Source organism: Daucus carota, chromosome 1 (genome assembly GCF_001625215.2).
Source record: "Daucus carota subsp. sativus chromosome 1, DH1 v3.0, whole genome shotgun sequence".
Lineage (NCBI taxonomy): Eukaryota > Viridiplantae > Streptophyta > Magnoliopsida > Apiales > Apiaceae > Daucus > Daucus carota.
The window spans coordinates 10,078,713-10,105,004 of NC_030381.2; the positions used below are offsets into that span (position 1 = coordinate 10,078,713).

At 35.4% G+C, this 26,292-nt stretch overlaps 3 protein-coding genes across 6 annotated transcripts; all 3 read left to right on the forward strand.

Moving 5' to 3' along the window:
• Nucleotides 1-5,000: 5,000 nt before the first annotated feature.
• On the forward strand, nt 5,001-8,012 carry LOC108208421 (uncharacterized). 4 transcript variants are annotated; one of them, XM_064091914.1, is made up of 7 exons: nt 5,001-5,242; nt 5,788-5,925; nt 6,069-6,443; nt 6,534-6,605; nt 6,867-6,939; nt 7,320-7,431; nt 7,609-8,012. In XM_064091914.1, exons 3-7 carry the CDS (start codon nt 6,357-6,359, stop codon nt 7,652-7,654), a joined length of 390 nt encoding a protein of 129 aa, XP_063947984.1. In that variant the 5' UTR covers nt 5,001-5,242; nt 5,788-5,925; nt 6,069-6,356; the 3' UTR covers nt 7,655-8,012. The 4 variants fall into 4 exon arrangements, 3 of the variants coding, with proteins under 3 accessions (XP_063947984.1, XP_063947987.1, XP_063947980.1); XM_064091917.1 differs by lacking the exon at nt 5,788-5,925 and having other exon boundaries at nt 6,069-6,213; nt 6,371-6,443; XM_064091910.1 differs by lacking the exon at nt 5,788-5,925 and having other exon boundaries at nt 6,069-6,148; nt 6,264-6,443.
• Nucleotides 8,013-14,065: 6,053 nt separating this feature from the next.
• LOC108207638 (uncharacterized) lies at nt 14,066-15,157 on the forward strand. The gene has a single exon (XM_017378073.1). The coding sequence runs from the start codon at nt 14,066-14,068 to the stop codon at nt 15,155-15,157; it is 1,092 nt and encodes a 363-aa protein (XP_017233562.1).
• A 2,388-nt stretch (nt 15,158-17,545) lies between these two features.
• Nucleotides 17,546-18,154, forward strand: LOC108207639 (uncharacterized). The gene has a single exon (XM_017378074.1). The coding sequence runs from the start codon at nt 17,546-17,548 to the stop codon at nt 18,152-18,154; it is 609 nt and encodes a 202-aa protein (XP_017233563.1).
• The last annotated feature ends 8,138 nt before the right edge of the window (nt 18,155-26,292 follow it).

A 26,292-nucleotide genomic window follows, 5' to 3' on the forward strand; every position in this document is an offset into this window, starting at 1 on the left:
CCATATGTCAAAGCTTCCACAAAAAGCCATATCAGGAAGTGACATTTTTTATATGTGTGCACTTATATATTTGTATATGTACAAATATAATCATATATGTATATATGTATATTTAATTAAATATAATATATATAATATATATGTATATATGTTTTTAAACATATGTATATGTATATTTATATGTATATATATTTCATTAAATATATATGTATATAGTATATGTATTTATATTTTACATAAGCAATTATAAAATTAAGTGTATATATATATTATATTATGTGCATAAATATATGTATATTTAGAGAGAGTTATATATATATCTTTATATATGTAATTATATTTATATTTACACATAGTTATATGTATATTATATATATTTAAATATATGAGAATATATTTAAATATATGTGTATATATATGTTACTATATGTTTATATAAATATTATATATATGTATATATTTATATATACTTTTCTTTATATATATTTATGTTTATATTTATATTTATAAATAACTATATATATCTCTATATATATTTTATATATATATTTACATTTGTATTTACATATAATTATATATTATATATATTTAAATATATGAGAATATATTTAAATATATGTACATATATTATTATATGTTCATATAAATAAAATATATATGTGTGTATATATTTATATATATTTTTATTTATTAATATAATAACAACATAATATATTATATTATATATATATTATGCATGCATGTGATGATGTCAGGTGTCTAGGGCAACCTAGGGTTTGCATGTGCAGCTAGGGTTTCATGGGAACTTTTCTCTTCTTCCTGGTGTATACTCCTGGCGCAAGTTCTTCCTTGCCTAGAATATTTCTAAGTCCATGACTTTACTGGAGAAGCACCCTGTGGCGCAAACTCACTGAAGAAGCGCAACTTCAGGAGAGAGAACAGTGTATACAGAGAAAGACTTGTGAGCGCAACTTGCAGGGGAGTTGCTGTTATTTAATCATTCGACTAAGGCAGAGATACTCATATACACTGCTGCATGATTCCTGTGGCGCCAACTATTAAGGGTAAAACTGGAAATAACCAGTTGGCGCTATATTAATATTGCATGTGTACTGTATGTACGTGTATTTGCTGGCAATGCAGGACAGAAAATGGACCAAGCGCAAGTTTAGGTCAAGCGCAACCTTTGACCAATTCTGGTCAATTGTTGCGCCTCTGACCCTAACTATACTTGGCGCAACTTCGTGTTTTGAAGAAATGTCTAAGTCCCCCCACTGTGAGATCTTGGCGCAAGCTTTGACTGAGGAACATCTTTTGACTTTCAAAAGTGGCGCAAGTATGGCTTTATGGACTTAACCAGGGTTAGTTAATGAGAAGCCTATAAATACTTGAGAAGTGAGTTCATAATAAACACACTCTTCACCACCTTTATGGTGGAATGGCTTTGTGCCTTGCACACTACTACACACAAATAAATCATAGCTTAGTTTTGTATTATATATATATTTAGAAGCTAGGGTTTGTGAGTGTACGTAGTAGTAGCCATTGTAGCCAACCTTCGGGTTTGGATTTATAGCACCTTCGAGGTATTTATCAATATACAGATATACCTTGGAAAATATTGTGTGTTGGTTTAATATTTTTATATCCTCAGAAACCGACCCAATAAATATCCGGAACACGAAACCCATTACAGGACTGCAATTTATTTATCCGCAAGATTCGAAAGAATTTTAAATTGTAGTGAGTATCGTATTCAACCCCCCCTTCTACGATACTTTGGACCTAACAAAGGAGTTGTGCCTCTATGCTGCAATGAAAGTTGTCTGCTGGTGTAAAAAATGGATTTAACAAGAACAGCCATGACGACGTAATATTTTTGGTCATGATAGTGTTTTGACGAAAGAGAAAAATCTACCTCATCTTCTATTTTGCGGTAACCTTTCCATCCATCTTATATTAAATCTCCAATAATGCTTTACTTTGCTTATACTTATGTATCCTTTTTCTAATATACTTTATAAATTGCTTATTTGTATTTAGATGGTTTTAATTTGCTTAATTTGTTGTATACATTTTTCTTCGTATATCAGATCTTATACACGACATTTTGTAATGTAACAAGACTGCAAAATGTGTTCGATTTTCCAACTTACTATTTTCCTTGAACAAAATAGTCGAGTTTTCCGCAAACTATGTCTCTGCATCTTTTATAAATATGACTTGCGACTCAATGACTTTTAATCCGAGTACTGAGGCATATTGTTTGTCGTAAATCTTATACTAAGGTAGTCTTTTGACAGTTCTTAGTTGCCAAAATCTTTTGTACTGCCTTCAATGTGGGCAGCTCTGAAATAAGCTCTGTTCTCTCCTTCTTTATTATTCAATTTTGTTTCCGTATTTAAATATATGATGTTTGGAAAGAATATTGAGATTCGTTATCAGTGATGAGTGCAAGTTTGAACAGAAATCATTGTGTGATGTGTCAATTTACTTCCTAATATACTGTTTTCATAAGTACCATTGGATTGGGGTGTTGTATATTTGGCGTCTTAATTGGTCTTTATTCCGTGTCTGTGGAGAGAAAAAGCCTAAATTTTTAGGTGTGTTGGAGGTGGTTTCCTGGAACTTTCGTGAGTAAATCTGTAATTTGTTAGGCGGTGTTCCTGGGTTTGGGTTGGATCCAAATACATAGTCCACTTTGATAACTGGTCCTAAAAAATATCAAAAGCTCTCATGGCTCCACGGCTATCAAAAGATTAAAGGAAACTTGCTTCTGTGCTGGTGAAAGTTGGGATGTTTGAGAAAAAAGGCCACACTTTCACCTATTTTCTTTGTTTTGCTACTTTGTTGTTTATAGGATGTGTGCACGGTGTGTATTAATTCTGTTATTCAGTATGATCATAGTCACGAGTTGAGTGCACTATTGATTTGTATTAAACATAAGAGGCATCAGCTAATTATATATTGAGCACTTAAGTACCAGAAAAAACCATAGTCATTTTGCATAGCATTTGGTGTTTCTGAGCTATATAGATTTCCTTATAGCAGCAATAATTCAATCCGCCTTCTTTTTGGGATTTAGGAACTATTACCAAGGGTGCAACTCTTTTGCATGAAGAGGGTGCCAAGGAAGTCTACGCGTGTTGCATCTCTTGCACGCATGCTGTTTTCAGGGTAATGATTCACTACGCCATAAGTGCTCATATGCAACGCGTATTCCTAGTGTTGCATGGAAAGTATTGCAATAGACCCTTGGTTTTCTATCTTCTGCAACAGAACTCAAACGGCGTTGCATTATAGGAGTTTGTAGTGTTGCATTATAGCAGTAGACATTGCTAGACCCATTTTTGCTGACGTGGCAGTGGGTCCCACGTGCTGACGTGGCAGTGGGCCCCACTGCTGGACCCATTTTTGCTGACGTGGCAGTGGGTCCCACGTGCTGACGTGGCAGTGGTCCCCACTGCTGGACCCACTTTGGTGACGTGGCAGTGGGTCCCACGTGCTGACGTGGCAGTGGGCCCCACTGCTGGACCCACTTTGGTGACGTGGCAGTGGGTCCCACGTGCTGACGTGGCAGTGGTCCCCACTGCTGGACCCAGTTTGGTGACGTGGCAGTGGGTCCCACGTGCTGACGTGGCAGTGGGCCCCTGGTCTGGACCCATTCAGGTGACGTGGCAGTGGGCCCACCTCCGGACCCATTTTGCTTACGTGGCAGTGGGTCCTACTGACCCATTTTGACATAAAAATCTTTGAAGGCCAAGGGAATTGAACCCCTGACCTCTCATGTATCAAAACATGTTACACACCACTCCACCAACCTTTCATTTATGTTGTGTGTTGCATAACTAAAATATAATAGTTATCTGTGGTCAAAGTGGGTAGTCCAATTAACCTACGTTGTCCCGAACGTGAAATCTTTTTTTTTTTTTAAATTTGTTTTCGACGATCCAACCGTACGGATGTTAATATCTATCAAATTTAGCAATAAGAAATTTTTTTCAAAAATTTCCATATTTAGAAGGTGTGAGTTTATAATAGTCAAAGCGGTCCAAGAAGGTAGTCAATTAAGCAATGTTGTCCCGAATACAAATTCTATTTTTTTAAAATTCGATCCTGACGATCCAACCGTACGGATGTTAATATCTATCAAATTTAGCAATAAGAAATTTTTTTCAAAAATTTCCATATTTAGAAGGTGTGAGTTTATAATAGTCAAAGTGGTCCTAGAAGGTAGTCAATTAAGCAATGTTGTCCCGAATACAAATTCTATTTTTTTAAAATTCGATCCTGACGATCCAACCGTACGGATGTTAATATCTATCAAATTTAGCAATAAGAAATTTTTTTCAAAAATTTCCATATTTAGAAGGTGTGAGTTTATAATAGTCAAAGCGGTCCAAGAAGGTAGTCAATTAAGCAATGTTGTCCCGAATACAAATTCTATTTTTTTAAAATTCAATCTTGACGATCCAACCGTACAGATGTTAATATCTATCAAATTTAGCAATAAGAAATTTTTTTCAAAAATTTCCATATTTAGAAGGTGTGAGTTTATAATAGTCAAAGCGGTCCAAGATGGTAGTCAATTAAGCATGGTTGTCCCGAATACAAATTCTATTTTTTTAAAATTCGATCCTGACGATCCAACCGTACGGATGTTAATATTTATCAAATTTAGCAATAAATTTTTTTTTTCAAAAATTTCCATATTTAGAAGGTGTGAGTTTATAATAATCAAAGCGGTCCAAGAAGGTAGTCAATTAAGCAGTGTTGTCCCGAATACAAATTCTATTTTTTTTAAAATTCAATCTTGACGATCCAACCGTACGGATGTGAATTATTGTATTAATTTTTAATTTAATTTAAAGTAAATATTTCTCACATATATTATTTATAATTTACATTAAAAAATTAAAACCAAATATTGAATTTTTTGAAGGGAGCGGGCTCAGAGTAATGAAAATGTTAAGCGGGTAAAACTCCCCCATCTCACATTTCAGACACAATCGAACCTCTCTCACATCACAGTTCCGAACTCCATTTCCTATCAAAACATAATATCTCAACATCGCAGCATATGACATCTTTAATTAGGGTTTTGGTGTTCTCGATTAGGGGATTTTGTTAACTTCTCGATTGGGGTTTTGTTCTCGGTTCAAGTTCAAGTCAAGTTCAGTTATCTCGATTAGGGTTCTTAAAGTTCTCAATTAGGACATCGCGATATATAGGGCTTTGATTGGTAACTTCTTTATCCTCGACTACTTAAGATTTTGTATATTGTAATTGATATTTTCGCTTTTTTGATTTATATCGTGACTTGATATTTCTGGTGGAGGAGACTTTTTGGATAAGAAGCTAGATCTGTATGACTTGAGTTTCATTGCGTGCCTGCTTGTAATGTATGCGTTTCTGTTTTCTTGTACTGCAAAAGATGTTTTTGAAGTTTTTATGTTAATGTTTGGGAGTCAAACATGTCTTGATGTGTTTAAAATTTAATCATAGTCGATAGGAAGTAGGGTCTGAAATTGAGCCCTCGAGACTCAGATACGAAGCTAGCTAAAAAAAATTCTAGTTTGTAAGATGAGACAGATAGTTACATGTAAAGGATCCCAGACCAGCCTCATATATCATGACTCATGAGTAATACAGAACTGATAAACCAAAAGAGATAAAGAGGAATTATATATGTACTGTCTTGTGTACCACAATATTCTAAAGCACTCGCACAATTGGTTCTCTATCATGTGATATGTCATCCTGTGTCTAACATCTTAATTATCACAGAATTCTTGTTTTTCTCTTGCTAAACTTTTAAAGGACGGATATTGCTCAAGTTATGAACAAATCCCAAATGCTGTGTACAGCGGAGAATTTCTGGATCTGTCACTGTGTACAGATATTATCTTGCATGCAGATAAGCTTGTATATATTTACATTGTCTGGTCTTTCTGCCATAATTCTTTTTGGTTTTCCTTATATTCTTTTGGGCATTGTAGTTCCTTGCTTCCGGCTAGTGTGGTTAGTTTATAGGTCTTCATTCGCTTATGATTTCTATCTTCTTGCAGATTGATCCACAGTACATCTTATTAATTTCTGAGTTAGAACTTGAAGAAGTGGTAGAAGATATACGACTAAAGTGTGCCAGGTTTCAAAGAATATTGACATCACAGATTATAAGAATCTCTGTGCTGCTGCTTTTGTGTTTCTCAGGTCATCAGTTTTTTTAATAATTGTTTTTGTATTCCCATGAAACTCTTCAGGCTTAGCACTGTTGTATCTGTAAATGTTGTAAAGATTCAGAACCTTATTATTGCTCAAGAAACTAATGAAGTTGACGGTATTGTTTGCTATGGATGAGGCTGACCAGGATTATGATAATACCAAGACAAGAAAATGCGGATGCAGATTTTTACAGCATTTACGATGATCAAATAAATATGGTGGAGCTATATTTAACTATATCCGATAGTCACTAGATATATTTCCTTACTCTGCACTATATTAATTAGCAATGTTTGTAATTATTTCAGGTTTTGGAGCAGTCGGGAATACAACCAAGTCTGCAGGTGGCTTTACTACAGTCTACAGGGCAAAGAGAAAGTGTATGTGATGGAGTGACACTTGCTCTTAAATGTATGCTAAGAACAATTTTTTAAAGTCTTAGTTTTTTTTTAACTTTTTGAATATATATTTGAGAAGCAAGATGCCATTACAAGTTTGATGCATCTGGTTAAACAATACTCTACAGATTTCTATGTTGTGCATTGATTCTGGTTCAAGTGTATATGATATATGATTCAGTGTAATTTTGACATTTGATCTATTTGCTCTCTAAACTAATCCCACTCACAACTGTATGGAAGGTTGAAAATAAGGAGAAAATGCTTTTGGATTCAAGAGAAGACTGGTGTTCTACCCGGAAAAATGCAAGACCTTGTGAGTTATCTTATATGAGTTTTTTTACATTATCTTAAGCATATAATAATGAAGTTCAATACATTTATGAGTACTGAACTTTATAAGTTTATGAGTACTCATAAATGTTTTTTACATTTATGATTTTTTTACATTAGAAAAAAAGGTTATAATATCTTTAAACTCAAAACACAAGTAAGCATATAATAATGAACTTGGTCGTGATTCCGATACTGGCAGACAGGTAATTTTTTGGTATCAAGAGCTTAAAAGATTGATGAATACATACGTAAAGAATTATAATGATTTAAGTCTTAAGACATTAGAATCAGTAAATAATCTATTTGACCTTATTTATATTCTTTTGGAGGATAATGGCTGATATGTGTCTCGTCTCGTAGGTGGTAATCCAGTCAAGCTAGTTGCCATCCATGGGCATTATGCAGATGTAGGTGACTTTGCCGCTCAACCATCTTGTGCTTTAAATGCAAGGCCTTGGTGTTTTATAGGAAGGTGAGGGATACTTTGTCACCATTGTCATTGCATGAACATATATCTCTCCTTTGTGTAAATGATTGATGTTTTAAATGTCTAGTTCACATACGAAGAGTCTTTTCAGGCCAATAGTTCGTTCAGGGTAGAATGTTATATCTGAAACTTAATTGTGATTCTTGCTACTGCTATGTTCAGAGGATCAGAGTGTTATAATACCTGTACGTGGGTCTGCGAATCTTGATTCTTGGCTGGGTGAATAATAGTCCTGACATTTATAAAGAGCTGATCAGCCTGGCATAGAAGACAATGTACGGAACGAATAATGAAGTAGAAAGTCCTGCTTCTATCAAGAGAAAGAGGACTCTACCCCCTGCAAAAAAGTGGATAATAACATCATTTACGTAACTCCAATGCCTTTGCATTCTTCAATAGAAATGAAATTATCACTTAGCACCCAACACTTACATGTAAACTTTATTTTAGTTGTTTTGATGTTCTAGTTAGAAATTATGATTGGGTTGCTTTGTAGTTTTCTTGTTTAGGAAGGGATTTATGAATGTACAAGACAGATATTGCCAAATTTTTATTGAAAGTGTTGCATTTTACTTTTTTTAGTGTTGCAATTTCTATTTATTTAGTGTTTCATATTTAATCTATCAGTGTTGCAAATATAAATAATCTAGTGTTGTATATTGAAAATATGGTGTTGCAAAAGATACGTGGGACCCACTAAATATTTGGCTCATGTGGGACCCACACATGACGTGGCAAGTGACTCATCAATGACGTGGCAAGTGGACCCAGCTCATGTGTCAGGTGACGTGTGAGGTGGAACCCAGGTGACGTGGCAGATAGAGTGGGACCCACCTCTGCTATGTGTCCATCTTTAGTGGCAACACCGGTAGATGTTGCCTTTATTAAATGGTGGTGTTGCATTATAGGTATAATGCAATACATTTTTGGTGTTGCATTAGATAGCCATAAGCGTTGCCTTATAGGTCAAAGGCAAGGCTCGCATATGCAACGCCCAGAAAGTGTTGCATATCTCGATTTCGGGCCTAAGGCAACACCATTTGGGGTTTAAGGCAACATTATTGGGCGTTGCATATGAGCACTTATGGCGTAGTGATTATTCATTTGTCACTACTAATCTCCCTTGATATTTTTCAGATGCTGAAGCTGTTGACTCAGCCAATAACAACATCCTTCTGTCAAAGTCATCGATTTCTTTTATTGAGTTTGTTCAATTATTAACGATAGCAATTTCAGGAAAGGAGTTGACTTGACTTGGTTTATGCTCCTGTTCTCTCACAGAAGCAAATAAACTGAATAGAAAATTGCACGAGGTCTATAATTCCTAGGAAGCATTTGCATGGTTTAGTGTTACTGCAATCTCTCTACAGCATTTTCTGAGAACATGGAGGTGCATAATGACATGTGGATTTCTGGGTCTTGGCTAATTGTTTTATACATGTAGTGCTCTGCATTTGATTGTAGTGCTCCAGCAGTTCATCTCTATATAGTCAATTAAGTTGCTTAAATTTGCATACAGTTTTTTGATCTGCTTAAATTGCCTTCCGTGTTTTTCTTGATCTGTTATATGGTTTATCATTATCAAATTGCACTTCTTGAGCTAATTCCGTTAAGTTACTTATTTTATAAATTAATTAAGTTACTTATTTTATATATTAAATATTAATCGATCTCACAATTTATACGTAATTGTTATGTAATGATTCCTATAACGCACATTTGTTCTTAGTAGTAAGAAATTAATAGTTTGAACAGCTTCTTTAAAACTTTATTTTTCTTAAAAAATATAATTAATTATTTTTTTAGTTTTATATTTTCGGAAAATGTGCATTATCACCTATGCCTATCTGGCAAATCCAACAGGTAAAAATGCCCAAAGCCCATAAACATATCTTCATAAAGATGTAAGAAAGATAAAAACCAAATATTAGAAGATTATTTTTTTAACGGGAAGATAGCACCTTAACTTTATATTACAAGTGATGTTAAAAGCGCTTATCAATATAATATCTATATTTTTTTAGTAAAATATATTTATATTCAATTACAAAACAAATATTGAAAAAATTGAATAAAAAATCATTGTAGAAAAATCATATTTGCCATGCATAGCGGGAAATCTTTTTAAATGATCATTTATATAGATATAACTTGCATTAACAAACTATTCTTTTATGTTGCCTTCTTTATTATTTTTAAAATCTTTTATTAATATTTTAATTCTTTTTAAAATAAATTAAATTAATAATACAAAATTAATTTCTTAAACCATGCGTAGCGGGCACAAGAGGGCTGTTTTTGCATGTAATATAAAGGTCCGGTTTTAAATTTTAAAGCGGTAGAACAAAGTCCATAAAGCCCGAGACAATAAATAAAATAATTGCATACTTTTCTTTTATATGAAACGATTGAATATAGGAATTTTATCCACAATTTTTTGGCAAAAAATTAATTTAGTAAATTTACTATATCAACCATCAAGTGTTAAAAAAACATAAAACAAACACGCGCAATAATGGTCCGTAAAAGAAAAACATCAACGTATTTTTAAAAAAAATAGTAGATTTGGGGGAAACTAATCAATTATTTTCTCATGTAACCATAAATATTTATTTTATATACTATATCAAATACATATTAATAATAATAATTATTATACTTCAAAAAAATGTTAAACTAAGAACCATGCGAAGCGGGCAAAGAATACTAGTAATATATATAGGTGTGTGTGATATGTTGAATAATTTAAAATGGTAATAACTTTATTGAGAATATGGTAACGCTTCACAAGTTTTGATGGATCATAATAACACACGTTCCCTAAATTTTACACATTGGGTATGATTTCTAAATTTAAAAAATTAATAAATAGTTACTACAGATAAATTCTATTTTTTTTACAAACAAAGAAATTTTATTAAACAGAACATAAAACAGCGAAAACAAACTACCAACTACAGATTAAAAAACAAATAACATGCTAAAAATAATTAGCTGATTTGTTTTTTGATGTTTAACACATAAAATTTAAAAATTCTTGAAATTGAAAACGACAGCTAGCACCAGCTGAGAACACTGAGGTCGAAGTGACAATACTCCAGCTATCTACTTCCCGGATAACAGCTATAGACATACTGAAAGTGAAAACTCCATATGGATGAACAATCTTCAATTGTGAAAAGTGAGCTCTTGCAATAATGACCATCGCCTTGGTTTCAATGCGAATTCCAAAAGATATCAACGGAATCATTCTCATAAAAAAGTGTATTTTTCAAAATTATTTTCAATAAAATAATTTTTATTATTCTTAAATATTTAATTTGTCCTTCATTTAAAATAATTTAAATACTAACATAAGAAAGTGTATTTCTCAAATTCATTATTTTTAATTTTTTTTAGTAAACTTTAATTATTATATATAATAAAGTTCAGTTATATATGGATGTATTTGTTTATTCCATTTTAAAATCAATATACTTATATAAAGGGGACGCGAGGGGCGTGTAGGTGGCGCCTCTTAGATAGGTCCGTTCTATTTTTCTAATATTGTGGAATTTTTGGATGATATACTTATATAACGGAGAAGCGAGGGGCGTGTAGGTGGCGCCTCTTAAATAGGTCCGTTCTATTTTTCTAATTTTCTGCAATTTTTTGATGAAAAAAATCAAAAATAAAAACTACTTTTTCTTTTGTTTCAGATTAACTGATATGGTATATATCTTGGCATAGATTAATCTGATTCTGTTTCAAATCATTTATGGAATATAGTAACTTGCAAATTTTTTAATCTGATTCCGTTTCAGATTAATTGATATGGTATATATCTGGCATAAATTAATTTGATTCTGTTTCAGATTATTTATGAATTATAGTAGTTTGCAAGTTTTTTAATCTGATTCTATTTCAAATTATTTAATCATGGAAAAGAGTAGCACACAAGTCTCTTTGCACATATAAATACCAACGATATCGTAACCCGTTTTATCTTGAGCTATCGTTCTACATATACGGTGAGTGGGCAAATGCGTTTTATAAACAATTTTTCTTTGTCACATTATCTTCTCCATCTAATACAATAATGAGTTACACTACGATAAATGTTTTAAAAGGCGATAGAGATGATTGATTGACAAGAGTAAGAGTTTGTCGGATATGGGAGTAGACTGCTATCTCATGAATTTAAACTGATGTTTTTGTGGACAATCAATCCAAAGAAATTGGAGGAAGGAATCATTAATATACACCTGCATGGATTAAAATTCATACGTCCCGACATGATTAATGTTCGTATAACCAAAACATAATGTTTATCTCTATTAAAACTGGGGATGGTTTCGGAGTTGCATTTCAATATTTTTTTTATTTTTACGCGCTTATGTTATTGCAAACTTAATGTTTGTTTTATTGGTCAATCAATATGACTAGACGTCATCAATCAGTTCTGTTAAAGAGCCCTGCTTTTTGCATGTAGGGCATGGTGTATGTATCCGGAAATTAATGACAATATTAGTGAAAAATATGATTACTTTATAAAAACACAACTAAAATTAAGATTCGTCATGTTTTAAATTGTTAATTATATGTAAAAATTTATTTTCATTTTTTCTCGCTAATAAATTATAGTCCAGTTTTTAATTTTATATATTAATATTGGTATTGCATCGAGATGTTTGTAATATAAAATTTTATTTTATTCTATGAATATTAATTTTGAATGATTAATATAATTTTTATAAACTGCCAAAAATTTATTTAGTTTTACAAATACTAATTTTAAATCATTAATATAATTTTTATAGGCCGCGCTGCCGCAATGCGCGTCTTCTCAACTAGTTTTTTATAAGAAAGGCCGGAACATTTTTACTCAAATGAGGAGAAGTAGAAATTGTATAGCTGGAAGTAATAATTTATGAGTAATAAAGGAAGGAAGCTTCACTAATACACTTTGGACAGCTACTGACTCACCGGTTGTTTGTTTAGTAATACTATAGAAGTTATATGTATTCAATATTATATATTAGAATGATATAGTTAATTTTTCTTAATATTAATGAAATATTTAAAATAATAAGAACATTTTTTTTAAATCCATACGTTGAAATTATTTTTTAGTCGAGGAAGATGAGTATTTTAAACAAAAACTCGTTATACAGCAATACTGAAAATTAAAAAAAAGTAGAGTTATGCAAGATGATCATTCTAATTTTTTTATTAAATGTTATTATTGAGCTACGACATGTACGTGATTGTTTATAATTAATAATATGTAATATGATAAATAATAAAAGAAGTTATTTTGAAAGTGCATATGATACAAATTTTTTTAAGAAAGTTTCTCTCCATGTCTTTGTGAGAGTCTGGTTTTCTCTCCATATTCTTAATCTTTAAGGATATTTGTGAGAGTCTTTGTATATTCATGGGTGACAAAATCGATCAACGCATAGCAGGGCTACGGCTTGATGATGAAGAGAATGAGAGCTTTGTACTGGAGGGTGACATCGAGGAGGATGTAAACAGATTTGAGTTGTGTCTGGTAGGAAGGTTGTTAACAGAGAAGTCTATAAATGTCAGAGCAATGAAATCAAAGCTTGCAGACGTCTGGAAGCCAGCCATGGGAATCAGTATTAAGGATCTTGAGCAGAATGTATTTCTATTTCAATTCTTCAAGAAAGAGGACATGCAATGGGTGATGAATGGAGGTCCTTGGTCATTTGACAACGCGATGTTGGCTCTGGAAACGGTGGCTGCAGGTGAAAACCCGGCGGAGGTCAAAACTTGGTATGTGAACATATGGATTCAGATACATAATCTACCTATGGGCTACATGCTGGAGACAGTTGGTAAACAGCTTGGAAACTTTTTTGGAGAGTTCCCAGAGTATGATGCAAAGAATAACACTTCTATTTGGAGGGATTGTATGAGAGTGAGAATTAGATTGGATACCAGAAAGCCACTCAAGCGTAAGAAGAAAATCTCAAAAAAGGACGGCAAATAGTTTGTAGTAACATGCAAAATATGAACGTCTTGGGGAGTTCTGTTTTTCTTGTGGTATGGTTACGCATATTGACAGATTCTGCAGGAATGCTATTGCTACCGGAGGAGAGGAGGGTGAAAAGGAATGGGGGAGTTGGTTACGAGCACCACCGCGTAGGGTGGCCGGCCAGAATCAAAGCAGGTGGCTCAGGGATGAGAACGATGACATGTGGGAGGCTAGGATTGGAGGTAGCAGTAACAACCAGCAGTTTTCGGGGGGAAATTTTTCGAAAAAAGGGAAAGAGATAAATGAGGAGAGTAATCTCAGGGATTTAGTTGGTCGTGACACAAGGCTGGGCGTTATCACAACAAATCCTATATTTTCAGCTAAAAATCAGGGATTTACCACCATTCAAACTGCCGTGTTTGGGCGCAATGAGGATGAGAGTATTGGACTTCAGTTAGAAGAGTGCAAAAGAAGGAGGAGCGAGAAAGAAGTGGGCCTCTCGGATATTGAAATGGGTCATGTGACTGCTGGACCTTTGACAGATGGAAAAAACGAAGGTACTGATATTTCTGAAATGCATTTATCAGCACCTAGCAAAAATGTTTTGGCTGAGCTAGCAATGCAAGCCACCCGCCAAAAATGATTCTATTAGGATGGAACTGTCGAGGGCTTGGGCAATCTCGAACAGTTCGTATTCTTAATGAGATGCTGACATCTCATAAGCCCGATATTCTCTTTCTTTCTGAAACTCTTGTAGAAGGTAATAAAGTTGAAGTTCTTGCTTCAAAAATTGGTTTTGTTAATTTTCATTCAGTAGATAGACAAGGTAGAGGAGGTGGTTTGGCTGTTTTCTGGAAGAATAATGTTCGATGTTCAATTATGGACTCCTCTCAAAATCATATTGACATCATTATTGAGGAAAGGCATAATGTGTCGTGGCGTTTAACTTGTTTTTATGGTTTCCCTGAGCGAGAAAGACGTCAACAGTCATGGGACTTTCTTACTCTTTTGGCCACTAAGTCTCAGCTCCCATGGTGTATTTTTGGCGATTTCAATGACTTACTTTATGCCTCTGATAAGAAAGGGAGGCACCCTCATCCGCAATATTTGCTTTCTGGCTTTAAACAGGCGATCGAGGATTGCTCTCTTGCTGAAGTCGAGCTGTCAGGAGGAGCATATACTTGGGAGAAAAGTAAGGGTACTGCTGATTGGGTTAGAGAAAGACTGGATAGGGCGTTTGGTAATGACTCTTGGTGGCAAATGTTTCCTTTGTGCACACTTACTGTTTTCCATGCTGTGGTCTCAGACCATGAGCCAGTAAAATTAGAGTTGGTTAACACTTCAGTTACTAAAAAGCAGTTCCAATTTAGGCTTGAAAACACGTGGTTAAAGGAGGAGAGTTTTCATGAAGATGTGGCTAAATATTGGAAAAATCTTCCTGCTGTTCATCTGTTGCCAAAGCTTATTTCAGTTTCAAATTATATGGCAGAATGGGGCAGAACTTTCTTCCATAAATTCCGAGAAAAAGTCATTAAGCAGAAAGAGGTGATTGAGCAGTATAAGGACAGAGAGGATGATGATGGTATTCAATTATATTTTGATGAAAAGGAGAAACTTAATGAGTTGTTGCTTAATGAAGAGCTCTACTGGAAACAAAGAGCAAAGACGTTTTGGCTGGAGGCTAGAGATACCAACTCTAAATTCTTTCATGCATCAGCATCGAGTAGATAGAAGGCTAACTTTATCTCGGTGTTGAGATCAGATTATGGTTCAATGGTGTCAGATCACTCCCAGTTATGCAATCTGCTTAAAGAATATTATAGTAATGTGTTCTCTGGGGGGTACACTAATGGGATTGTAAATGATGTGGATCCCTCAAATGGTCTAATTATTTCCGAGGACCAGAATGAGATGCTCACGGCAAGTTTGGAGTTTGAAGAGTTCACTGAGGCTTTAAAGTGTATGCACCAGGATAAGGCTAGTGGCCTGGATGGCTTAAATCCGGCATTCTTTCAACATTTTTGGAAACATATTGGTATGGAAGTTTTTCAAAGCCGCAAAGAATGGTTAGTTGATTGTAAATTCCCAAGCTCTGTTAATGACACTACTTTGGTTCTTATTCCTAAAAAAAGATAATGTAGAGGAAGTGAAGGATCTTAGGCCTATAGCCTTGTGTAACGTGCTTTATAAAATCATTGCGAAAGTCTTAGCTAATAGGCTCCAAAAGATTTTGCCAGGAATAATTTCTGAGGAGCAGTCTGCGTTTGTGCCCGGAAGGAACATTACAGATAACGTGTTAGTCACCTATGAACTCTTGCACTATATGAAACGGAAGAATGGGGGTCAGGAGGGTGAAGTAGCTCTTAAACTTGATATTTCAAAAGCCTATGACAGAGTGAACTGGGCTTATTTACGAAGTCAAATGCAATATATGGGTTTCTTTGCTAAATGGATAAGTTGGGTGATGCTCTGTGTAACAACAATTTAATATTCAATTTCGTTTCAAGGTTCATCAATAGGTCCCATTGTGCCTAAAAGGGGCCTCCGTCAAGGGGACCCTTTATCGCCTTACCTATTCCTTTTATGTGTGGAAGATTTGTCTATAGCCTTAAAATCAGCTGCTGATAATGGAAGTGTTAAAGGCTGTCGCATCTGTCACTCAGCTCCATCAGTCACGCATCTCTTGTTTGCAGATGATAGTTTTTTGTTTTTCAAACCTACATCTGCAGAAGCTCACTCGATCAGAGAAGTGTTGAATTCTTATGAAGCAGTCTCGGGACAGGCAGTTAAATATCAGAAGTCTGCAGTGTTTTTTAGTGCCAATGTTTGTAGAGATAAGCAAGCGGAGATCAAGCAGGTGTTGGGAATATATGCTGATATTGGTTATAGTAAATATCTCGGGTTGTCATCCCTCATAGGAAGATCAAAAAAGACTATTTTTAGATATTTGAAAGACAGAGTTTATCAAAAAATTCAAGGCTGGAATTCTAAATTACTCTCTCGAGCGGGGAAAGCTGTCATGATCCGGAATGTGGCTCAAATGATACCCTCCTATACAATGTCTTGCTTTTGAATCCCCAAAACTTTGTGTCAGGAGATTGAAAGATTAATGAATAGTTTTTGGTGGAAGACAAGCTCTAATTCTACTAAACCGATCAGATGGCTGTCATGGGATAAGATGAGTATGTCAAAAAAGCGAGGTGGATTAGGATTCAGAGATCTGCATGGTTTTAATTTGTCTTTGTTGGGTAAGCAGTGTTGGAACTTAATATCTAAGCCGGAGGCTCTGGTATCTAGGGTGTTAAAAGCCAAATACTACCCAGATTGCCACCTGCTTCAGGCTCGTAGAACTGGAGGATCAGTTACACATGGTCAGGCATTTGGGAAGCAAAAGAAGAGATGAAGATGGGGCTTCGATGGGTGCTTGGTGATGGCAAGTCAATAAATGTTAGCACAGACAGGTGGTTACGGGGAAAGCCAGATTTTTGTACTGATCAGCAGAGTGGAGGGGCCACCAGTAACATGAAGGTCTGTGACTTTTTTGTGGAAGACAAGAAGGAAAGGGATGTCAGCAAGGTTCGAGCATATTTCAACCAAAATGATGTAGATGCTATTATTAATACTCGAATTCCTCAGAGTTGTACTAAGGATAGGGTAGTCTGGATCCATTCTAATAATGGACAGTACACTGCGAGAACAGGGTATCAACAGTGGCATAAGAATCATGTTGGTGATTGTGGGGTGCAACAATCTAAGGGCTGGAACAAATTATGGAGTCTTGAGATTCCTCATAAACTCAAAATATTTCTGTGGAGGTTTTGTCGTAACAATATTCCAGCCAGATACATTCTACGGGGTAAAGGTATACAAGTCCCTATTGGATGCACTATGTGTACAGGCGATGTGGAGCATCTGCTCCACTTGTTCTTTAATTGCAATTTCGCTCAGAAATGTTGGAACAAAGTAGGGCTGGTGTATAACATGATGGATGTAGAAAGCGCTCCAGAGTGGCTCTTAAACAGGCTGGGGAGTGAATCTGAGGAGAAGCTCGTTAAAATCTCAGCAGTGTTATGGGGAGTGTAGTTTGCCAGAAACAAACAAATTTTTGAAAATAAAACTATGTCTCCAAGAGTTACGATTGAATGGAGCATGAAGCAGATAGTGGAGTGGCCTATTCCTAAAAATAAAAGATTGCAGCCAACAACACATCCGATTAGTAATCTCCAGCAGCAGCGAGTTAGGTGGCAGTGTCCGAGTGCAGGTACTCTTAAGATGAATGTTGACGCTGCTGTTACAGAAGGTCAGCAACACTTCTCAGTGGGACTGGTGCTTAGAGATCATCAGGGCCAGTTCATCATAGGTAAAACGAGGAAATTTGCAGGCTCCGTTCAAGTTGTCGAAGCTGAAACTATAGCCATTCTTGAAGCTCTCTCATGGTTGGAAGACTTGCAGGTGAGTACAGGAGTGATTAAAAGTGACTCCTTGTTGAGTGTAATTGCTATCAACAGGAGGTATCATAATTACCTGGAGTTAGGGTCGTGGGTTCATCACTGTAAGAGTATAATTCATAGGAGAGTTGGTTATTCGGTAGTCCATGTTAGGAAGCAGGCAAACAAGGTAGCCCATCAAATGGCAAAGATTCCTTGTAAGCTTAATAGCTTCGTTATTATGTCGTCTCCTCCGCTGAGTTTGTTGGAGACTCTTTTGTCAGATGCTTCATTGAATTAATGGAATTCAGTTTACTTCAAAAAAAGTTAGTTTGAAAAGCATAGTTCAAATTTATTGTTTAAATATGCGATGTGTGTATATTCTAAAAAAAAATTACTTATAGAATTGACAGTTAAAAAAAGTATTTCTTTTGAACATATAGTTAATATTCTTGTTAAGCCATGCAGGGTAATTATTTTTCAATAAAATATGTTATTTTTAGTTATGCTGTTGATATAGTAAAGATATTTATGGCATTATTTGTTTTCATACCTTTTACTTATGTAATATTTGTGAGAGTGGTACAAAATTTATAATATGAGTCATACATCTTTAAAAAGAAATATAGATATAAAAGGGAATTTTTGTATAACTATCGAGGTTATCAATTATACTGAATATATAAATAATTATAAATATATACCGAAAAAACTTAGCATAAGAGCAATTTGTAGAATTATATAGGTTAAAAATATATTTATTATATTGAACCTGAATAACTATGTACGAAATTACTTTAAAAGTGAGACGTGGATAGCTTTTTAAAAGCTACCGTGAGCCGGTGAATATATGATAAGAGTAATCTTTCTAAAAAATATATTGCCTATAGATTCAACGTAAATAATTACACCCTAAGAAACTGAGAATATGACACGTGAATACTGTATGAAGGAGCTGACGTTAGATAGGTTTTGTATTAGTAATGATAATATAATTATATGACAATAACAATGCATATAGCAGTTATATTATATAAACATGAATCATGTAATGAAACCAATCAACAAAGCTAATATGAAGATCGTATACATGACAATCAGATATAGTACGTACTGATAGAGATAAACAAACGACGCACCTTTCACCGTCACTAGAATAGAATATCGAATACAATAATGGGCTGAGTCGCCTATCCCGATGATGAAGACTAGATTGTACTTTAAGTGAATATTGCCCCACTTACGCGGTGATGGGTTGCTGCAATTTCACTTCCAAGATAAAACAACTCTGACCGATGCGCTCAAGGACACGACAATGATTAACGACGACTAGCATCTGAATTCGCCCATAGGCACTTAAAATATTTTTATCTCAAGCCTACCTTTCTATATATATATATATATATATATATATATATATATATATATATATATATATATATATATATATATATATTGTAACGCCTGTAATATTTGACTTATATATATATATATATATTACAGTATTTCATTTTGGTGATATATAAATTTCGTGTTATAATTTCCGAATTATGTGAATTGACTCGTTTATTGTTACGTGACTTTCGATTATAGTTAGAATGTACTTGTATGACTTTTGGTGAATAATTCTCGCTACGCGATTAAATAATATTACTAGTTGCGACGGTTTTGACTTAATATTAATAAATGTGATCGTTGTCGCTACCCGATTTAATAATAATAGATATTGATATAAATTAGTGATAATTGATGTATTGCGAGTAGCCGATAAACTGTGACTTGTTAAATAGCGACTTGATATATATATACTCTTCTCGAGATTTTACGTGTATTATATTCGTGCTTTTATATTTATGTATATTAGAGCTCTACTTGCAATATTTCTTTTAAAATTCATTCCTTGTCTAAAATTTTTGAAAACAATTTTATTAAACTTCTAAAATCTCATATTATTTGTGATATTAATTTCAAGATTTATAGATTTGTACATTATTTATTAAAACTCTTTCTTTTAATACTTTCTAACTCACACTTTTATTATTTATCAAATGACTACATTACCCTTGCATGCAAACACCTCCCACATTGCTTCCATGGACAAGCTAGACATTTCCAACCCCACTAACACTTTTCTAGTCAAAAGAGGGGTCAAAGCAAGCATATAGCTCCACTTGTCACACCCCCTTTCACCCACCAAAACCCTCATTTCTCTCCTCTCTCTCTCATTTCCCTCATTTCTCTCTACTCTCTTCTCTCCCTCTCGGCCGAATCTCTCTCTCTACACCCCTCCACCATTTTCTTCATTTCTTCATCATTTTCAAGCTTGTCAAGGCACATACTCCATCCTCCAAGCTTGTATCTTCACTTTAAGGTTAGAACTTATGTTGCATGTTGAATTTGGAACCGAAATGGGGCTTTAGTCCTTATGGACTTAGAGTCACCATTTTGGAGGTTCATATATGATGATCTTAATGTGTTTTTGGTGACGTTTCATACCTCATTTTGGCCAATGCACGCTTAATTCATCACATTCAGCAATGATTCTAGAGAAGAGCCGAATGTATGTATGTTTGTACTTGGAAAGCTCACGATTTTGAGATTTGTTTATTGAATTTTCGAAGGGTATATTGATGTGGTGAGATTTTGGTGTATATTCAGCCCTTGTATGTCTATTTTCTTGATGTTACAATATGATTTAGAGCTATATTTGAGAGATTCTAGTGATGCATGTTGCTTTAAGTAAAAACCGTATGTAAAGCCATGAATTTGAGTTTTGTATGTGATTTTTGAGTAATGCACGCCATGATTCAAGTGATAAAATGATAGTTTATAGTGTGTATGATGATATCTAGTAGTAATCAGTAGCCATTGTGTGAATACCATGATTTTTCATTCGAAAATTTGCTCAAGAATGCTTCATGAAAATCTGCCCTGTTTTTGAGTTACATTTGCCTTGGTTTTATGCTTTTAAATGGCTAAATTTTGTGATAACTTGCTTTGTGTGAATAGTCAGTAGGTATATGTATAGTATAGACTAGGATTTGAGGCTTGGTTTGTTGGTTTGTGGCGTTTGGAAGGGAGTAAAGGTGGAAGGAGTCACACACACACTTAGGCAGATTTTTACACCTTAGAAACCATAAGAATTGGAGGTGTCATGCTTAGGCCCTCATAGTCCCAAGTCTCCTGGAGTTGGGACTTGGTATATACAAGTCTCTAGTAGCCATAAAAGTCATAAAAACAATCATTTACATAGATGCACACACACATTTCAGGGTACACCCCAGAACAGGGCACATTATGGTCATTTGCACTTTTGAGTGTTAAAAACCTTGTCAATGATTAGGCCCTCATGGGGCCTTGATTTATATGAGTTTAGGGAAGTCTTAGGAAGCTATTTGAGTCATTGTATTGGTGTATTGAGTGAGTTTAGTGAGTTGCATGTTGGTAAGATCAGGGCAGTCCCCACATCATGTCTATGTGTTCTGTGCCAACTTGGCATGGAGGCCCAAGGAGGCCTGAGCAAGGCCTTAGTGTCATTCCAAGTGCACAACTTAGATTTAGGTCTTAGGTATCCAGAGGAGTCACAATTTCACCAAGGCACATGGTGGAAACACTTGTTTTTGCCAAAACCCCCAGGAGGTGTCAAACTGCCTAGGCAGAATAGTCACTTTAGTGCACTAGTTTTTAAGGACCTATAAAGGCAAGGCCTTTGAGTCACATTCTAGTACCAACTTAGGATGCATTGCATTTGAGTGTGTCATCAGTGAGGCCTTGACCTCATATTGAGTCCATGAGCTAGTTTTAAGTCACAATAGATAGTGCAAGTTAGTTTAAGTCAATGCACTTAGTGTAGATGCATTATTTTTACCAAGGCACACAAGTGTCGCCAAGGTAAGCATACTAGTAAGTCACTTAGGTTGCACTTTACTTGTAAGTCTTGGGAGGTGGGGCACAAGTGTGCCTTACTAATAATTGGTTAAGTTAAGGTCAGTAGAGTATAGTTAGGAGGTATTGGTCTTAGACCTTATGTGTTACTTGATTAATTGCTTAAGTGACTTAAGTATAATTAAAGGTTATTAAGTGTTATTAGTTAAGTAACAAAATGCCATGCTTTACTTGTTATGTGCATTACTTGATGATTATGCTACTTGTTTTAATTAAGTTTAAGTGTATATTATATATATATATATATGTGTATATATTTATATATATATATATATATATATATATATATATTTATACACGAAAGGGTAGTTAGCATTGTAATGACGAGGATACTATTAATTATAGGTGCAAGTAGGAGGCCAGGCAAGGAACCCCTAGAAGCATCTATACAAGAGGTCAGTAAGCTTTATCCAGGCAAGTGAAACTCTTCCTTTATACTTGCTTGATAATTGTATACCCTGTGAATATTGATTTACTGCTTACTTAGAACTGGAATATCTCATCACCCCTTATGATCATAAATTTGGATTCCAATAATACCCTTAATACTTGAATTACCCTTTTCATATAATGTCACCCTTCAACCACATGAATACACTCTAATAGTCCCTTGATGAATAATGAGAACTTGATACCCCACATTAAACTGAATTATCCCTTTGGAACCTGATCTTAATAACATTCCATATTTTGAGAAATATCACTTGTGTTTTGAAAACACCTTGCTTAATGACTTGTCTTTGATCATGACCCCTTTTTGAAAATGAATTGAATTGAATGACCTTAATAGGAATTGGATAATAATTTATTAAGACTGAGGCGCCAGTCAATTATTGCAGCATCAGTAGCGGGGAGCCTGATGTCTGTTTATGGCCAATGTGTGCCGAGGATCCTCCCTGGTTGAATCACTTTATGTGGTTCGGAGCTTGGTGTGGGCTGATCACCCCTCAATGCTCGTAGCGCTGTGTGTTTCCAATTACAATAAATTGTTATCTCACATTGTACCTTTACTTGTGATTATACCTTGTGATATCTATTTTTGATTTTGCACTTGTTATACAGCATATTGTGAACTGTTTTATATACTGCTTTCACTTGCTGAGCTTTTTTGCTCATATATATATTATTGTTGTTAAAACCCTTCAGTGAAACCCGAGAATGGCACGATTCAAGCAGACCGCCCGTAAATCCACCTCCGGTTCAGGGATTGCATACCGCCGTATGATGGAGCAGGTTGGGAACTCGTAGTTCCCTAATTTTATCTTTTAGAAACTTTTGGGATTTAAAATTTGTAGTAATGACTTAGACTTTTAATTTGGGTTTGTAATAACTTTAGATGTTGTTCATACTCATTCCTGGTGATTCCGGGATCGTGGATTTAGACTTGTAGTTTAATCTTTATAATTCTGTAGTTTAATTATATATATCGATATGCATGTTTTAGTCGGTTATTTATGGTGGGTCCGTCACAGTTGGTATCAGAGCGACAGGTTTGAGTCACTGAACAACATAGGATAAATGAATATAAGATAGGATTTAGAGGTTAAGATGAACTTAGATCATGTGGGACTTGGGGCGTTAGAATCTTTTAAGTTTTCTCACCGTTTTTACTATAACCGCGTATATATATATAACTGTTGGCAGGCATCGTCATCTTCTAGTCCCGGATTCCCGGCTACTGTTCCGTTCCCGCTTTACGAGCAGATGGTGAGGCTTACTGATCGACTCGAGGGCCAGAACACGATTCTCCAGCACCGGATTGACCAGCTGTACCGTGAGGACTTTGATGATGAGGGCAACCGTCCCTGTTTGATTGCTAGGGTGGAGGAGATCATCCGTATGGCCGAGGACCGTTTGGCAGCTATTCCACCCTACCGCGAGCGTGAGAGACGTATCACTTTGACCGCCATTATTGACGAGCTCCGCCGTGTGATTAGCAGTCTCCGTGAGCCAGTTGCCAGTCCACCAGCTTCACCAGCATCATCATCCCCCTAGACTATCTCTTAGTCTATTTATTTCTGTTATCGTGTTATCCGTACTTTGAATTTTATTCGTACTTGTACCCCGGATTGTTTCAGGAAGACTTTATTCGCACTTTATTTCCGTTCGTACTGTTCCGTACTTATCAGTTGAACTAATGTTTAACATTCGCACTTTGACTATTCATCTCGTATTGTCATTATATTGTCATTATATATATGCCATGCTTAGATAGAAATTGCCATGTTAAACCCTTTAGAACTTGATCATGTTTAAACTTTTCCAATATACCATGAATATGACTTTGACCGAATAATTATACCTTTGCAATGTGATATCTTAGACTCTAATAATACACACACATACCATGATGCCATAATAACAGCAATAAACCGTTACCATGTGAATAACTCTTGAATAATACCTTTGTACCCAATATTTCCCCTTTGATATAACCTGTATGCATATATTGAACTGTGAATAAGATTTTCTTGTCTACATTCAGAATCATGCCTCCTCGAAGAGCCCGCAACACCAACAATGAAAATACCGAAGAACCACCACCAACCTTGGCTCAACTTATGCAACTTCTTCACCAACAATCTATTACCCTTGCTCAACAACAACAACTTCTTCAACAACAACTCCAGCAACAACAACAAGCACCTCCACCACCACCTACTACTTTCAAATCTTTCCAAGCTGTGAAACCACCCGAGTTCCGAGGGACTCAAGACCCTGTTGAAGCTCAATCCTGGCTAAAGGAGATGGAGACAGCTTTCACATTAGCCGTTGTAACCGATGATAAGAAGGTTGAATATGCCTCCTATTTTTCGAAAGATGAAGCAAATTACTGGTGGGAGTCAGCTCGTGCTTTAGAAGAAGGTGAGGTTATTGCTTGGGATAGATTTAAGAGGATTTTCTTAGACAAGTACTTTTCAAGGTATATGCAAACTCAGATGGAGTTGAAGTTCTTTGAATTGAAGCAAGAAGGAATGACTGTTGGGGAATATGAAAAGAAATTTACAGAATTGGCAAGGTTCGTGGGAGATTATGTGGACACGGACGAGAAAAGAGCAAAGAGATTTCAACAAGGATTGAAGCCTTGGCTACGAAGCAGAGTGGCTGCTTTTGAATTGGCCACATATGCTGAAGTGGTCCAGAAGGCAATGGTGATTGAAGGAGAAAGTGATCAGAATCAGAAGGAGAAGGACAACAAGAAGAGGAAGTTTGTGAACAAAGGTGAAGGTTCGGCTCAAGGGAGCCAAAGTGGAAAGAATTTCAAGAAGTTTGGATTTCAGAATCAAGGAGGACCCCGAGGTTTCAAGAAAGGTGATAATAGGAACCCGAAGAAGATTCATGGACCAAGTGGTCAAAGGAGTCAACAAGCAAATTCAGAATGCAAGTTCTGCAACAAGAAACACACGGGAAATTGCAATAAGGCTGATATTATTTTTTTCAAGTGCAACTCGAAGGGTCATTATGCAAACGAGTGCCAAAACCCGAAGCCTTCTGTTACATGTTTCAAGTGTGGGAAGACCGGTCACATGTCAAGGGATTGTAAAGATTCTGGAACCAATAAGTTGATGCAATTGGCAGCTACCCCTTACAATCAAGGAATGACATCTTCTGTTCCGACACTGCAATCACCTTCTACTCAAGTTTTTGAGTCTGCAACTCCTGTTTACCCTCCCTCTTATCCGGCTCAAGCAAGGACATTCAATATGAATATCAAGGATGCTGTTCAGAGTTCTGAGGTTGTGGCAGGTACGCTTTCTATCAACAACATCCATGCTAAAGTGCTATTTGATTCTGGAGCTACTAGATCTTTCATATCTGAATCTTTTGTTGGCAAGTTGAATTGTGAAATTGAACCGTTAGATGAACCTCTTTCTATCATTGTTGCTAATCAAGAACAAGTATCTGTTAGAAGTATTTGCCCCCGGTGTACGATAGAGATTTCTGGCTTTTGTTTTCCTGCTTCCCTTATACCTTTCCGATTAGGAAAATTTGATGTTATATTAGGTATGGATTGGTTAGCAGAAAATGGTGCTCAAATAGATTGTAAGAAGAAGAAGATAATCCTTAAATCTCCTCAAGGAAAGAGAATAGAGTTTAAAGGGCAGAAACAAGCTAAGACATTTTTGACGATAATTGAAGCTAAGATGTTGTTAAGGCAAGGTTGTGAAGGTTATATGGCTCATGTGATTGATAGATGTAAAGAGACGCCGAATATAGAAAGTATTCCGATAGTTAACGAGTTTCTTGATGTATTTCCTGACGATCTTCCTGGATTACCTCCCGACCGCCAAATTGAGTTTTCTATCAACTTAGCACCCGGCACGGAACCAGTTTCGAAGCAACCGTATCGAATGGCACCGGCAGAAATGAAGGAATTGACCAAGAAATTACAAGAGTTGTTAGATTAAGGAGTTATAAGGCCGAGTGTATCCCCGTGGGGAGGTCCAGTTCATTTTGTGAAGAAAAAGGACGGAAGCATGAGATTGTGCATCG

Bases quoted from the DNA above. Each gene is read 5' to 3' on its own strand.
- LOC108208421 (XM_064091914.1), top strand. From the start codon at position 6,357: ATGAGGCTGACCAGGATTATGATAATACCAAGACAAGAAAATGCGGAT. The intron at 6,444-6,533 runs GTGGAGCTATAT...TAATTATTTCAG, and splicing joins ACGATGATCAAATAAATATG to GTTTTGGAGCAGTCGGGAAT. The intron at 7,432-7,608 runs GTGAGGGATACT...TGCTATGTTCAG, and splicing joins CCTTGGTGTTTTATAGGAAG to AGGATCAGAGTGTTATAATA.
- LOC108207638 (XM_017378073.1), top strand. From the start codon at position 14,066: ATGATTCTATTAGGATGGAACTGTCGAGGGCTTGGGCAATCTCGAACA.
- LOC108207639 (XM_017378074.1), top strand. From the start codon at position 17,546: ATGTCTCCAAGAGTTACGATTGAATGGAGCATGAAGCAGATAGTGGAG.